This window comes from Rhea pennata, chromosome 14, assembly GCF_028389875.1.
Source record: "Rhea pennata isolate bPtePen1 chromosome 14, bPtePen1.pri, whole genome shotgun sequence".
NCBI classification, from domain to species: domain Eukaryota; kingdom Metazoa; phylum Chordata; class Aves; order Rheiformes; family Rheidae; genus Rhea; species Rhea pennata.
Window position 1 is genome coordinate 18,308,470 of NC_084676.1, and position 16,456 is coordinate 18,324,925.

At 50.9% G+C, this 16,456-nt stretch overlaps 1 protein-coding gene across 15 annotated transcripts in view; it reads right to left on the minus strand.

The window, feature by feature from the left end:
* The window catches only part of SLC25A48 (solute carrier family 25 member 48), a 30,337-nt gene extending 14,254 nt beyond the window's left edge, over positions 1–16,083 (minus strand). For 7 of the 15 annotated variants that reach the window (XM_062587763.1, XM_062587770.1, XM_062587772.1 and 4 more), the window contains exons 1-7: positions 15,902–16,083; positions 13,831–14,097; positions 11,927–12,139; positions 7,113–7,184; positions 5,788–6,040; positions 4,300–4,548; positions 2,701–2,834 (exon numbers count right to left, since the gene is read on the minus strand). In XM_062587763.1, coding sequence (XP_062443747.1) covers positions 2,701–2,834; positions 4,300–4,548; positions 5,788–6,040; positions 7,113–7,184; positions 11,927–12,085 — 867 coding nt within the window. In that variant the 5' untranslated portion in view covers positions 12,086–12,139; positions 13,831–14,097; positions 15,902–16,083. The other 8 variants (XM_062587768.1, XM_062587778.1, XM_062587764.1 and 5 more) reach the window with 7 other exon arrangements.
* Positions 16,084–16,456: the final 373 nt, after the last annotated feature.

Here is a 16,456-nt window from a genome sequence, read left to right on the forward strand (position 1 = left end):
CTGATGCATGCACTGTAGAATGAAACCATGATGGTTTGATATCCGTATGCTCCATGTTCCCTACAGACCACCCTCTAAACCTGCCAGCAAGGGCTAGAAAAGGTAGAGGGTAACAAATGGTAGCATGCCACTGGTGGAGAACAGAAAATGGGAAATAAAAAATTTCTTCCTGTGCAGCCCTACCTCCTATCAGTCCCTCCGTCAGTCCCTCCACCCCTTTTCATGCACACACATGGATCGTGCTGACAAACCTCCATTTACAACAAGAAGGCGGCTGTGCTTTCACATAGCAACTGCTCCAACTTCTCGGGTTGAGTCTACAGGTGGAAAAGACACTTTGGAACCAGAGAAGGAGCAGAAAAGCTATTAGAAGCAGGGATCTGTGCCTGGTTCAAGCAGAATAAGTCACAGGGAGCTTCTTCAGTGCCTTCCGCAGTCAGCAGCAAGAAGCAGCTCCCATCAAAAGATATTCAGAGGTCAGATGCTCCATACTACCCTTAGAGGTGTCTGTTTCTCCTCTTTGACCACAGAAGAGGGGCAGGGAAGAGTAACACCAGCATCTGGCTTAGCTCCCTGCAGCACCAACCCTCGCATATGAGCACCACTGCACAGTATGTGCAAGGGTGTGCACAGGACCACCCCACATGGGCCTCCAGGAGTGCTTATTTACAAAATGATGGTTGTGAGGATTGTCTCTGCTGGCTCGTTTCTCACAAAATCACTCCATTAATCAGCCAAGCTAATCATGAATCTAAACACCAGGATTTCAGAATTGATGTGAACAGGAACATCAGCAAAACCAACCCCCCCTCCATGTCTTACAAAGGCAGAATTCCCACAGCTACCTTAAGAACGGATTGCAGATCTTGGCTTCAAGACGGGAAGTCTTTAAAGCATCTAACCAGCATTTCCTCTGAAATACTGAGCTCACTAACCACCATATCTTGTATTCAATGCGCATAAGGTGTGTTGCTGACATGTGTGCAAGAGAATCAATGCATGTTGCTTATGATTGAATTTGCAATATGAAGCTGAGATGTTATTTACTTGATTTACTAGGGGTGTGTTACTTTGTTTGAAGAGACAACATTTTCTGGGAGGAGATTCAAGGTTTTCTGGTATCCATAAAGTAACGTATGTCAAAGCCAACTTAAATAATAATGAAGATTTATGAGGAAGAGCCCAGAAGCACATATTTTTCTCATCAAAACGAACAAGAGAGCCACATTTACATTTTTTTGTGCACGCCAGACAATTATTTTCACCACTGAGAATGCTGCTCATTAATTCCCGAATATAAACAGCCAGACCTGGGTTTGCCATTTCTCAGCAACTCTCCATCAGTTCTGCATCTCCTAACATGCAGAAAGATTTTTGCTTACGAGAGAAGGGCCTGGTCATCTTACTCAGCTATCCCTCAACCCTCCTGCAGGCTTCCAGGTGCCAAGAAGAGAAGAAAAACTGCAAGCAGCTCCAACCCCAAGCAAGAGAACTACGTGCCTGAAATAATTTAATATTCAGGCAGAACAAGGAGGGCAGAGGGCGAGGATGAGGATGGAGAGAGAAGGGAAAATGCATGGAAATGCCCTTTTCAGCCACTTGAAGTCTTACAGTGAGACTGCACGCTAAACTGAACGCCCCCCAGCAGGGAGCCTACGTCGAGCCCGAGGCACCCTCACCCTGCTCTGACCATCCAAGGGCCATCTTTAGGGTCGCTGGAGGAACATTTCTCCATGTGCCTGTGCTTCATACGAATGTGACTTTTTTGCCACTGCGCATCAAAAAAGGAACCAGACTGCAAGTTTCCATGACAGCTGGCATAATTTAATGGCATGTTGCCAAATATTAAAATCACTGACTTGTGACTTTGCAGGTTATCTTTCCTTTTATAACTTGTTACTTTTCCCTCAGAATGTGAAAATTGGCACTTTTGAGCTAAGAGCCGACACAGTGTTTTGATGATAACTTCAATACCCGTTTAATTCAACAGCAGATGCCACAGTTCTCAGTCATCACGCCTTTGCAGCGTTGTAAAGCTGCAAACCTGCAAACCCTGCTTTTGCACCGTTCACGTTTCCCTGAGGCAAGTTTTTCAGGCAGATCAAACATCTTTCGTTAGATCAATAGGTATGGCTGAAAAAAGCAGACACAGCCCTTCTTTGCGCTTGAAACCGAAGCAATTCTGATTTAGGAGCATTTGCCAGCTACCCTGTTTTGGTGTAAAACGCTGCTAGGCAGTGCAAGTCGCAGCTCAGCTCCACCAAAGCACAGCCCGCAGCGACCAAACACTCCTTGGGTGCAACGGCGGTCCCTGAAATCAGTTCACGTTGACTTTGGTGTGGCCAGGCCTTTTACCTCTGCATTTATAGAAACAGTCGCAGAAGCGAGATGTTTTCACCGCTAAATTATGACAACTCAGATTATACCTACAATTAAACACACTGACATAAAGTGCTGCTTTAAGTTAATAACACCAGCAGACTATGACCCCAGGTCATTCACTTTTTCATGCACCTTATTATTCTCACTGTTATGATTTAGAAAGAATCTGCACTGTAGTTAATGACTGTCATTATTCTAATTTAGAAGTAACTGGCTTTAGTCATCTCATCTGCCTGCAGTTGGGTTTATAACAGCCATTGTGTTTCCCAATTAGAAATTAAACTGTAATACCCAGATTTTACTTCTAATACCACTTACTTTTAAGCCTTCGCTCTGGTAGCTCTGCAAGATACAGTCAAGGATCCCTTTGTACTTGTTGACATAAACTCCGTCGGCCTGAAGTCGACTTTTCACGACATCCATCGGAGTAGCAGTCCCCCAGGAAATTGCTCCTAGAAAAAGGCAGACGAGAATTCCCTCCTTATCCTGACACAGATCCTCAGGCTTTGATCACGTCTGGAGGTATCTCAATAACTTCCTCTCTTATATTTTCTTGTTTGAAGCTCAGTGAACTCAGAAATTCACCTCTCACCTATCACATCCTACTAATGAGATTTTCTTATCAGGGCATTCACCCCGCTCAGGCACAGAAAGGTATCTCCGGGAGCAAAGCTCGCTGCTTCTGGAAGAAGCATTGAGACTTTTGAGGTTACACCAAAGCAAACTGCAGGCAGCCCAGATGTGCTCCCCCAGAGGAAACACTGCTGTCACAGAGCTTCTTGGGGATGAGGGACACACAGCAAGAAGGGCTCAAACTATTTCTTGGGGCAACTTCCAAAGAACTGGAAATCCTGCAATAATATTATTGAAGAGCAAATTCTGAGCTGAGAATGCCAAAGAGAAGCTGTTGCATTAGCATTAGGCTCCACTCAGCTGATCCACATTGTCACTTCTGTATGGAAACTGTTTGCATTGGTTAGCCTGCAGCTGGATGGGGCACCTTGCCTATCTGGAAAAGTAGCCGTGCTTCTCATCTGCCTGAGATCTCTTACTTAATCTCAATCTTGCACACATGTAGCAAATACCATTTTCTGTTGTTCCCTCTTCCCCAGGCACGTCACGTTGTTTCCATTTGGAGAATTTTATGGGCTTGTGAAATTTCCCTGGATGTGGCTGCAATGCACAGCAGCGCCAGCTTGACAAGCGCTTGCTTGGACCTATGTCAGTGTTGGGACATGCTAGCAAAGCTGTTCGGATGAGCCAAGGCTCTGTTTATTTGCAGGAGAATTACAGTGTTTTATAATCACTACTTGAGCCAAGTAATGGCATGCATTTGGGATCCTGCGATTTAGAAAAGGCAGATAGATGGGCAGCGAGCATAACGATGAGTTTATACACCTAAGCTTGCTGGGCTGAGGCACATGGAAATCTGGCTGGCAGGTGTCAACAGAAAAAGCAGTTTGGAGCCCGCAGCGTGGAAGGAAGATGAGTACTGTCAGACTGTTGAGGCACGGCTTCTCCTGCTGCGTGCGGCTAGGACGCACGTCCTCCCGGGACCCGCTTAACAGCTTAACGCGTTGTTCTGGGGCGTATTGGCTGCCGTGCATCACTTACAACACGATGCAGAGACTGCCGTGAAATATCCAGGGGACTTAACGCACCAGCCGTTTCCCATCTTGCTGGCTGATAAAGATCTGCTAACGCAACTTCCATGAAGTCTGTCAAATCATAAAGCACAGGCACGAGGCCAGGGGATCTGGCCCCGGGTGAGGAAGGTGGTTCAGCCCCACACCTTCTCCTCGGGGCCGGTAACACGGGGCAGCCCCTGAGCCACCTCCATAGGGCAGCCCTGTTAAAATTCCTATTGCTGTTTTGCCATTATTGGGGAGGGGAATGAAGGGTGAGGAGTGAGCTTACCTGCAACACCGCCTGCTAGCCACACAGAGGAGGGATTAGGGGAGATGGATCCGTCCGGCGTAATCCATCCGCAGAAAAACGCGTAGGGGATGAAATACAGACAATACCCAGGAACATCTCTCAGAAGCATCGCTCCCGCGCCTCGGTATAGTCCCGCTATCCCCTCTTTCTGCAAGACTGTCCTGAAACAGTGAATTGGGCCTCTGTATACAGGAAATCCGGGAACCATGGGCTTTAATTTAACGTTTGCTGGGAGAAAAAGAAGAACAAAATAAAAGGAGAGGGAGGTACACAACTGTTATTATAACTATATACACTTTAAAAATAAACAAACTCCCCACCAAAGAGCAGACAGAAATCTCTGCCGTTGTTTCTTTAACTGCAATCAATAGCCAGCGTGGGGGGAAAAAAAAGGAGATATGCAAGGAGACTTTGTCCCATTTTTAAAAGAGCTTAGACACCTCAGGACAGATTTTCTAAGACACATCACAGGTAGGCACATGCCTAGTGAGCTTTCCAAACCAGCCCACGTGCCCGGTTCCCGTGGGTTTTAACTTCACCCAGCTGCCCCTCTGAAGGCACCTCGACACCTTTCGGGGTCCGACCCCTCAGCCTTAGCGGACGGCGTCGCTCAGAGGCTTTTAGCAGCGGACACGATAGCACTCCGTCAAAGCGACACCTGAGCGTCCCCGCTGCGCACGCTGCTCCTGCGTAGATACCGCAGCCGTGAGAGCAGGAGCGGAAGCGCCGCAGGCGCAGCTGCCCGGCTCCGGAGCGGCGCGGGCCCCTGCCGCGGCCGGGCTCCTGCCTCAGGAGGCCCCGCTTCGCCCTGCAACCGCGGCCCGAAGCGAAACGGAACCGGCCTGGCCAAGACGGGAGGGAGGGAGGAGGCCGACGAGGGGCCGCGGCCACTTCTTGCTGTGCTTCTCCTACGCACGTTGCAGGATCTGGAGAAAACTCGGCTCCGAGGGGCTGCCGCAGCCGCCGACGGCTCGCAGCGGGAGGGGGGAGACGCTCGTCCCATTCCTTCCCGTGCCGGGCGGCAGGTTTTGCCGGCGTCTCGCAGGATCTGCCCCCGGGAAGGCGGCGAGCTGGGCTCGCCAGGAAGGGGCTCGAACCGAGTTCGGCTTCGGCAGCTTCCTTCAAAGGCGCTTCCGCCGGCAGCGCCGGGCAGACGAGCCCTCGTAGCCGCGGGGCAGAGCCCGAGCCCGGCTCCAGGCGCCAACCCCGGCCCGGCGCGGGGGGCAGAGCCCGCCGGTCGTTCGCCCCGCAGCCCGGCCGAGCAAACAGCCCGCGGCCGGCAGCCCTCGCCCCCGCGGCGGGGCCCGCGCGAGGCCCCCCGCCGCTTCCACCTCGCTCACCCAAACGGGAACGGCGGCAAGAGCCGCCCCGTCGGGGCCGTGGCGTCCTCAGCACCACCGGCGAGACGCGGGACCGCGGGAGAAGGGTGGGGGGGGGGGGGACCAAACCCTCCTCTCGCCTTCCTACCTTGGAGGAGCGGCTGTGTTTGCATTTGTAGCCTTATCTTGATCAGGTCCACGGGAGTGCCGATGCCGACGGACACGAAGCCCGCCACGGCGCTGGCCAGGGCCATGTCGGAGAGCGCGGGCGCCCGGGCGGCGTCCCCGTAGCGGAGCTGGCTCAGCAGCCGCTGCGTGTTGCTGAAGACGCCGAACACCACCGAGTTGTAGACGGCGATGCTGGCCAGCGGGAAAGCCATGCCCTTGAAGAAGCCGGCCACCTGGCAGCGGAGCAGAGCGAGGGTTAGAGCGGGAATCGGGGAGGAAACTGCTTGGTTTTTTTTCTTTCTTTTTTTTTTTTTTTTTTTGGCTCGGCCGATGGGCTGCAGCGAGTGCTGCCGTCCCCGGGCCGTGTCACTCCGTGCATCCCCTTCACTCGTCTCCCCAAGGAACTAGGAACCAGCTTTTGTGCAATATGAGCCATCGAGCAATGGATCTTTCCCTCATCCCCGTTTTCACATTTCAATTATTTTGATCCCCTGCCAGAGCTAATCGGCTGCGAACTTCAGCCTCCCAGCGAAAGTCCCGGGAACGCTGCCTGCGGAGCAGCACGGAGCGACGCGAAGCCCGGCTTGTCCACGGGGCCAGCAGCACGAATCTGAACCACAGATGTTTCTTGGAGCCAGCTCTCTGCACGTGTTTAAGTCAAAGCTTCTAATGACTTGTAAAGATGAGGCAGAATACAAGAACTTTTCCAGAGCATCAGAAAATATCTAAAAGGCCTTCTTCTGGCCAACTTCTCTCCTGGAATCACCAAAGTCAGCAAAATGCCTCCAGTGAAGAGCTTGGCCAGCAGGTATTTTAGGAAGGGGCCGCAGGCTGCTAACCAATAACAGATGCCTAGAGGAAAATTTAAGATGAGGAAAAGCATTTCTCTGGCCTCCTGTGATGTGAGGCTGGGACTGCCTGAGCTAGGGCTGGTATTCCCGCGTTTACAAGCCCTTGATGGATTTTTCTGTTCTGAGTTTCTCTAATTGCCCATGTAAACCTTCAGCATCCGTGACATGCTGAGCCAAGGTGGATGTAACACCCCACCTCCGGGGCAGACTTGGTAAGTGGCGTTTCTCACTCCGTGCCAGGGATCTGTCTTTTCTCTGCATCCTTGCTTCAAGTTAGCAAGAGAAAAAGCCATGGGTGTTTGCCGGCTCTGTCCTGCACTGGGCTTTGGATGCAGTTGCACCAATTGCACTGCTCTCTGCGCAGCTCCCGCTGCCGACACCAATTTGGTATAATTTCTACGTATATTGATTTTCATTTTTCACCAGCATATTTTAAGTAAAACAAAGTACTTACAGATTCATTTCTGTACACAGTGAGAACACAGTTTAGTGTATTTCCATATCCTTGTCCAGCTTGCAAACGAGTCTGTAAAATACATTGATGAAACACAATTAAAATCACATGCTTCCAGCCCGGGGAAAGCTCACACTATGTAAACAACGTGTACTTTGCTTAGACAGTGAATCCTCGCTTTGTCGTGAAGAAAACAGAGCAATAAAATAAGACATATATGTATCCGCCCTCCTCGAACTTTGCCAGAAGCTGGGCCAAGCAGAGCCTCGGCAGTCCGAAGCCTCCAGCAACATCTGGACTCCACAGCTGGCAAGCGGCAGCGAATCTCTACGGCAGCCGCGAGAAGTGGCCTGCAAATCGTGACAAAGCCCCTGTTATTCCGCACACCTTCCCCTTCCTGCACTCGCCTGCACCTCCTGTCATTCAAGCCGCTTACAAGCGGGCCAAAAACAAACAAATATTTGTTTATTCACAGCCTCCTGCTGCTTTCCCACCCGCTGGGAAATGCCCCAGGCTCCGCATCTCTGCCCTCGCTCCCGGCCCCACCATGTGCACCCCTCTCACCTCCACTGGCCTTGTTTTTTTTTCCTTTTACACAGTAACCAGGTACTTAGAGTTCAAGTTAATATGTCTTTTTGGGTAACCAAAGGCAGCAGAGCGGCCTCCCGGACTGCTCCTTGCAGACTTGCTCTTTAGCCGAGCAGTTGGTGTTAACATGCAGTGCTCGATTCCCTGCTCATGGTACTATCAAAGCTGACTCCAGTAGGGATTTCCATCAGGAAAATTGTCGTTTATATACATATACATATATATATATGTGCGTGTGTGTGTGTTATATATTTAAATATATAAGGTGACAATTTTCCCAATGGAAAAATATATATATTTCAATTAGTGCAATAGGGCTGTCAGGCTGCCGTGGCTGCTGTCCCCACCAGCCAAGGTGCCAGCCTGCCTGGCTGTACCTCAGCCTCCCTGCAAAGCCACTTCCACCAGCTGCTCCTTACAGGGAGGGTGCGAGAGCAGCCACTGCAGTGCAGAGTTGGGACAGGGCATACGGAGACTTGTTTCTAGGACAGAAGGGAAAAGAAAAAGCTACTCGTCTGCTAGGGAAAGCTAAGGCGCTTGCCCACCCGCTGCCTCAGTTTCTCTGCAAGGGAGGCAGGGGCATCGCACCTGAGCAGCAAGCACAGCCTGCCCTTCGGAGGAGGCATTTCTCATGCTTTAGTATCACCTCCTGCATTTGCTGGAAGAAACGGAAGGATCGGGACAGTCGCTGCAGCTTCTCAGCCAGCAGAAAAGGGTGAAAAGTAATCGAGACAAGCAAATACTGCCAGCACTTAAAGCAGGTCCTAGGTGATGTGGGGTGCACCCAGCCTGGGCGGTCCGTGCCCCATCCCTGCGTCGCTGGCTGCTGCCCATGCCCAGCCCCAGTGTTGGCGTTGGAGCATCCTTTCCCTCTCACCAGCAGGAAAGGGCCTTAGGTACCCAGAGCAGCCAGGCGTTTAAGAAAGCTTGACCTGTTCCCCACAAATAGAAATGATCGACAGCAAATTGAGAGTTTTCACACACTCTAGTGGCTTTTCTAATATGGTATTTTGGCACCTTCATTGCTCCCTGGGCTGTTGCCCTCAGCAGCTGTGCAGAAAGCCACCGAGGAACATTATCTGTATGTACATCGATCGTGCTCTCTCCCACCCCATGGTATGATGATCAGCTCTTGGGTCTACCACCTCTGGACACCAGCCTGGGGCTAGCAGCAAGGCTTGGCCTCTAGCTCAGAGTCCATGGGTGCAGCAGGGCACCCAAGGCCAGGAAAGATGGACAGAGATGCATATCACATCCTACGAAAGGGGAAAGGAAGAAGACGAGGATCTTCCTTTGCACCTCTGTATCAGTAGAGACTGTCAATGTGTCAATGTCTACACTTGGAACCAGCTGGCAAATATCTTCTAGATCTGTCTGTAAATCCTTCCTTCTGAGGCACATTTCTCTTGTAGAAATAGCAATATTGCCTCTCGTAGCCCTGGGATAACAATTTCTGCACTCCGCCCTTACAGCATTGCCAACATAAGGAAAACACTTAAAAATACACCTGCAGCAAAAGCAAATAGTTTTCCCCCTCTGCCCTTTGCATGCTCGCTTGTGGCAAAGTTCAGTACGATTCTGGCAGAACTTTTCAGTAAATTGAACACGACATGCAGGCTGGTTTGCATCTTCAGCGCTCATCCTCACCAGAGGAACTCATATGGATCGGACAGGCCTTTTGGATGCCACTTTGCAACCGGCGCCAGAGAGAGAGACGGACTGCGGTGTACGGAAGCGTTTCTAGCAAGGCGAAATCCGCCCCGCTGACAGCAAGGGCCGCGAAGCGCCCGGACAGAGGCGACCTCCCCACCTGCACGTTTTTGAACGCTGCCTCGAGGCGGTGTGCCAAGCGTTTTACCTTAACCGTGTCCAGGGGGTGGCCCACAACGACGCTCGCCACTCCTGGCGGGGGAAAAGCATGGTATTACACAAAACACTGAAGCAGCCCAAATCTGAGCCCTTTCTCCAAAAATTTATGTTATATATAATGTTATATGTATGTTATGTGTATTAAGTGTTATATTTCTTGCCCATGAGCAACTCCCATTTCCCTTGAGCTCGCATGAACTCACGCCAACTTTCACCCTCCCAGGTGGTGAAATCCGGGTTAGACGCGGGACTGGTGGAAACTGCCGCTGGCAGTTTGCTCGCCCAGACACGCCGTCCCACTGCCACGGGCGCATGTGGCGAAGCGGAGGGGTGGACAGGGCAGATGGGGCGATTCCACCCCCCCACAGCCACTGCAAGTTGCAAAAGTCAAAAAAAATCGGCTCCTCGCGTAACTTTTTGGCAGAGGCTCTGGGTTTTCTTAGACTAAGTGAGCACATTAACCTTGCCCGCACGGGTCAGGGTCTGTAGGCTGCCTCACACCTCCCTGCCGCTTCCCGGCGCGCCGGGCGCATTGGCACCCTGCGTGCTGCTGCAGGGGCCCCGCTAGCACCATCCGCAATTTCCCACCTCTGCAGCACTGGCTGCATTTTAGCACTTTACGGGTTGTTAAACGCAACTTGAATTTCTGTCCGTGCAAGATGTACCACATTACCAGGGTCTCTTTGCTTCCCCCCCCCTTTTTTCTCCCCACCTCGATACTAATTCTACCTATTTTCCCGGTGCTTGCAGCAAACTGCCCGGCCGAGAGCCCCCGCTGCGGGGCCGCGTAGCGCAGCGGTCTCGCACCCGCGCACGTCGGGCGCGGAGCAGAGCGATGCGACGCCGAGACGCTGCTTAAACTCAACGCGCCGCCCAAGCGGGATGCAGCCCCGCTTGCGAGCGCAACAGAAGCAAACGCCCGCGCAGCGGCGGCCGCCTCCGCCGCCCCGAGCCGCGGCCGCGCAGCGGTTTAATTCCCCTCGGCTCCTCTCCTTGCACCTTGCCCGGCGCGGCGCTCCCCGCCGGCCGCCGCAGCGGTACTCACCGCCTACCCAGCCGGCGACGAAGTCCTGGAGCTGCACGCTGCTGCCCATGCCGGCGCGGCGCGGCCCGGGGGCGGCGGCCCGAGGGGGCGGCCCGGCCCGGCCCGGCCCGGCTCGGCACGGCCCGGGAGGGGGGCGGCCCGGCCCCCGGCCCGCACCCCGCGCCGGCGCTTAAAGGCGCAGCGCGGCGGCGCCGCCGCCGGGAATTTCCCTCGGGAAGGGACGGGACGGGACGGGACGGGACCGGACCGGACCGGACCGGGGCGTTGCAGGCCGGCGAGCACAGGCGTCTGTGCAAATAGCAATTCTCAGTCGTCTAGCCTGGGAAAAGCCCTCTGGCAAAACAATTATTAAAATTAAAACTATTTAAAAGAGCGACATCTCGGATCCTGGGTTTGGTCATGCAACTTTTAGCGATACTCGTTATTCGGGCCGGTCACACGTGAATAAGAGACTCACAATCAGCAGCGGGGGAACCAGCGCCTGCATGCATGGGGGGGGACTTCTGGCTGAGCCTGCCTCCGGCTGCAGGTGGGGAGCAGAGCAAATATTTCTGCTGAGCCAATATTTCTGCTGAGCCTGATGCTGCAATCGCTCGTCCTGGCGACTCTCTGATAAGGCTCCTATTTACTCTGGAGCCGTTCGTACAGAGGAACTGGAAAAGCAGAGCCTCCTCCTCTCTGTGTGCAACAGGACTTGCTTTTATGAAAGGAAGAGCCGGGATTTGCTGGTTATAAACTCTCAAAGTTGTAAATCCGGAGATAAAGAGCGCCTTGCAAAGCTTCACCCTGCTGCAGGAGAACTCTGCTCGCGTTGCTGAAATCCCGCTGCCTCATCATTTCGGAGATAGCAGCAGTTTTATGTATTTTGGCAAGGAATCAATATTCCTTATTCCCCTTCTCCGTAACATTCATGGATTTCTTATGCCTCTATCACCTGCTCTCCCTCAGTCTTCACTTTCTAAAAAGCAGGAGTGCAGCTCTGTTTAGTTTCTCTTTTTATGCAACTTGCTCCTTTCACCTTCCTCTTTTTTTTTAATTCTTTGAACTGATGAGGCAGAACCGCAAGTGAGAGGAATACATCAGGCACTCAGAAATTTTCTGTTTTGATCTCAAACCCTTTTCTAGCAATTCCTGACATGCCTTTCCGATCACCATCAGAGCCTACGCTCTTTCCCGAATGGCAAACACCTGATCACTAGCCCTGCCTGGCTATTTTGCCTCCTGTGTGATGCTTTCTGTCAATAAAATTTAATGTCTCATGTCTGAATAGCATCCAGCCACTCAATAGCACAAGTCTCCTGCAGCATCTTACCCAGGTCTCCGAAATCTTCGTGCTCGCTGACTCCTGCCCGGTGACTTCGGGGGCACGGCTGGGCTCCGCGAAAGCTCTGCTGGCCTCTCCCCGCAGGACTTCGTGCGTCTGTCTCGGCATTCGGTTGGTTACTAGGGTTCGAAATGAGGTTTGGCCCATGGACGTCAGATTTGTTTAGTTCCTTGGATCAGTTTTGGATGCTTTCTGAAAAGACTGCCATCAGATTTGCCACATTACCTCCTGGAGTACCACCTTGTTTCTTGTCAAAATGTATTTTGTGTAAATACAAAATATTCTGCTGCCTAGGGAAAAATGTTGGTATTTTATAAGCAAGAACTCCTGAAAGAGAAAATACTAGCTGGAAATATAAATATTTCATTTTTCATCTTAGATAATTAGTATCTGAATTTCTATTGAAAGATTAATATTTTCCACAAAAAGAAACAGAAAGGAAACAGAATTACTCAAGCAGGCCTTAAAATAACATCTCCTTATGTGCATATATATATATATATACACACACACATATATGCACATATACACAGGAAACCATATCACTGAGCTGGCTGAAAGGGAGCATTTGTCCAGAAAGTGCCTATAGAAATTTGGTATTAGGTGTGCGGTTATCAGCTTAGATGATCTACAACTGAAACTCTGGGTTTTTCAATGTATATAGCAATACATGTTCTCTCAGTACATTCCTCAACCACTAGGTTTGTAAAGGCACAGTACAGATTTCAGGGGGGCTGGGCTGGGCTCTTGGATAAGCGTTGGAGACTGTGTACACACAAGCACTGTGCAAACGGTTATTTAGTGTCTGAAATAAATGTTTTCTTCCTTTTAGAAGAAATGTGATTCCATAGCTGTGATACTACAAAAATGGGAGAAGATTAGGAGAAATAGGAGAAAACAGGGAGACTGTGTCATCCCAGGTCTGCGCTTCCCATGCTTATTTTCTTGCGAAGTCAGACAAAAAGCTGGCTGAATGAGGTAATTATTCAGACAGCAGCATTAATCATTAATCATAGGGATTCTCTTTAACCAGGAGTTGCACATTTCCACACCAAATGCAGAACATCTGCTAACTCGTGAGAAGTTTGCAAACAGGCTTTGTGCTGCGCTGAACCAAGAGCTGAAGCCAAGTGTCACGGCGACGTTATTGTACGGGGCTCCTGGCCTAGGAGAGAAAGCTGGAAAAGCTCGAGCAGAAAGGGCCTGCGGTGCTCCTGAAGCTGCGCCTGGGCGCGCGCTCGCACCGACCGCTTGCAGGGCACAGGATACGTCCAGCTCTTGCACGCAGCAGCTGCTGACAGTACCTAGAAAGCTGCAAATCAGCCCTGGAAAGGGCAGACGCGTGTGCGAAAGCTAGAGGTGCTTAATACTCGTTAGGACCCTTGTTTTCCTGCGCTGCTGTGGGTTTGCCGGCATGCGTTTGCCCCCTGAGCAAACCAGGGGCACCGGTGCGCAGGATGGAGCGTACCTGTGTGCTGGCACTTGCCATCGCTGGTCACTGCCTCTCCTGCTACACCGTCTGGAGCAAAAACCCTGAGAAGACTTTAGATTTAGCAAAATTTAGAGGTTGCAATGTCTGTGGGCTGGGACGTAACGGCTGTAGTTCAAAGAGAGAGATTTTCCCAACCACCAGCCATGCATTACAGATGGACAAGCCACTCATGCAGACTGCAGAACCTGCCAGCAGTTGCACGTAAGGGGGCTTGTGCCACTGCTGATCTATCTGCAAGTATTTTGCCAAACTCCCATCTTACTGGGGTGACCTGGGATCCATTAAAGGAAGGTAAAACCTTCCTTCCTTGGGCTGGGGCACTACTTGGAGTATCTTTGCACTCAAAACCATATCCAGCTGAAAAGCGGAGCCCTCCAGGTGGGCTGAGGATAGCTCTTACCTTCAACAGGACAGCGTCAAGTCTACTGCTATGTGCCGAGACGCATGCGTACTCTGCCATCTCACTGCTATGGAGGGTCTCCCTTCCCTTATGTATGGCGGCAATGCCTTATGGAGCAGGAGCACGGGAATAGGATCCTTCCTGCTGGTCTGAATCGCAGAGCTGGTAGCTGCTCACAGCAAGCACCGGCTGAGGGGGAATGAACAGGTGCCCGACCACAGCTGGACACTGGTCGGCTTCGGTTAATAAGGATTCCTCTTCATCCTGCTAAGAGAGGGGACATCCTGCGTCTCTAAACTCTGCTTGTCACAGCGCTTACCGCCGCCCCAACCGCAAAGAAACTGCTTTTTGCAGTGCTGCACGCCTTTGTGCAGCTTGCTTTCCTTCCACAGCAGGTTTTTAAGGCTGCTGATAAGGGAGAGGATCCCCATTAAAGGAAACATTTAGCCCTAAGTTGACTGTTCTTCCTAGGTAGTTGGACATGAAAAGGGATTATACATTTATTGTCCAACTGTAAAAGATTTCTGGACTACAGTGCATTTCACTGGAAATACTGCTGGGTATAGGGACAAGTCGTCTTTAAATATTAACCTTTTTGTAAGGTATAATGGCTTAAACTGTTGGGCAAGATAGAAGTAAAACAACATTAAACCTTGCTGCTGCGGGGAGAGCCCCTGGTCATCTTCCCAGCATCTCCAGCCTGGGGTCTGTTTGCAAGGCCAGGTCCCATGAGCAGAAGCCACTAAATTAAAAGCAAATGTACAAACATGCCCTCAAGCAATGTGCAAGTAGCGATAAGAGGACAGCCTCATGGGCTACATCTGGCAGATAAGGCCAGACAGCACTAAGACATACCAGGGGCCACATAGCAGAAATAGTTTTCTCCTCCAGGAGAAATGAAGCAAGTTTGTGTCTGTGGGCAGCGAAAGAGGAGTTTTTTCATCCCGGAAAAGCACCATGCCTGTCTACGTGTAAGAGGGACTAGGGACTGCCAAAAGCTAACGATCTAGTACATGTGGGCATGGGACTTTCTCACGCAAGTCCTGCACAGATCTTGCTGGAGAAATACTTTCCCAGGAGGAATTAGGAGATGAAACCCTCCAGGGGAATCCCCCTAGTCATTCCATCACCCATTTGCTTGTTCTCTTATATAAAAACCATCTCTGAAAAATGCCTAGGGTAACTGATGTCTCCCGAGAAGATAAGGTCTCTGGACCCACAGGCAATATTTCTGCTGGGGCTACTGATTTCTGCCATGACATTCCACCATCACATCCCTGCATTCAGCAACCCTTCTCCTCATGCATCCTACCACTTTGTCTGCTTGTTTGAATGCTGCACCCTGTACAGAGCTTGCAATAGCTTCCCGCTCCTTCCCCCAATACCAGCAGCTGGCATGCCACAACGTGCCTACGTGGCCGGCAGCTTCCCAGGGAGCTGGAGCAGCCCAAGCTGTTAGTCCATATAAAGCTCACTTCCATAGTCTCCTAAAGCAATGGCCAGAGGGATACATGCAGCAGGGATCTTGGTACATACGCTGCTCATAAGGTGAGGTTCCTACTTGCAACTCTGGCTCATAAACATTATATTTTAAAATTTTTATTAGGAGAGGGAAAATTGCTCTTTTCAGCATCATAAAGACTGTATTAGCTGAGTAACTGACTGAGTAAGACTGAGTAACACAAAGGAAACAACAGCACAAGACCCTTCACAATTCCATTGCCTAAAGGGCACTTCACCAGCATAAAGACAGTGATAATTATTACAACAGACAGCAATGAACAGTGAATTTTCCCAAAAGCATTTTTGCACCTTCTGAGACAAAGTCTACTCTCAGCCTCAAGAGACCAGATTTCAGTTACATCCAAAGTATTGCCCCAAATCAAAGCACAGCCAAGCATCTACCCAGCAATCCGAGAAGCATCCCATGAGAAGCTCCCAAGCAACATCCAACAGCCTGAGAGATATCAACACCTCTCCAGCATGCCAAGGTCTTCATCTGCAATGGTTTCTGGAGAGCAGGAGACAAAGTAATATCATCTTGAGCCCAGCAAGCTGCAGCCATACTCACAAGTAAGGAAGGTCAACCCTTCCCAGCAAGCCAGGAAGGTTTTGGCTAAGATGAAGCAGCTCGGTAGGAACATGCTTGAATCAGGGAGCAGAGCAATACTGTCACAGGCGGTTACAGTATGGCTGAAAAGGCACTTTTCATGGTCCTGTCAAGACAAGACAGCCAGCTGTGAGTCACACTCTTCTCCCATCCCCCAAGTTCATTTGCCACACAGCGGCTATTGATAAGGTTTTGAAAGAGCAGGAAGTTTCTCTGGCAGAGGCAGCTGCACAGGCATGGAGGGAATCGTGTGGTTACACTACTAATGAGCCTAAGCGGAGCACTTTGCCCAAAGGCATTAACAAGTTTCCAAGCTTTGACTTCGACAGCAACATCAACAGCTCAGAGCGGCGCTCATCTCGGCCACTACAACTCTTCGTATTAAAAGGTACGTTTTCACTGTTGTAGGTGGGGAAGACTGAAAGCTGCTTAAGAGGAGACCAAGGGATGGGCTGGTGTTCAACCAATGCAGAAATTTAGCAGCGCAGGCTCTGCTGCCTGCAGTAGCAATGTGGT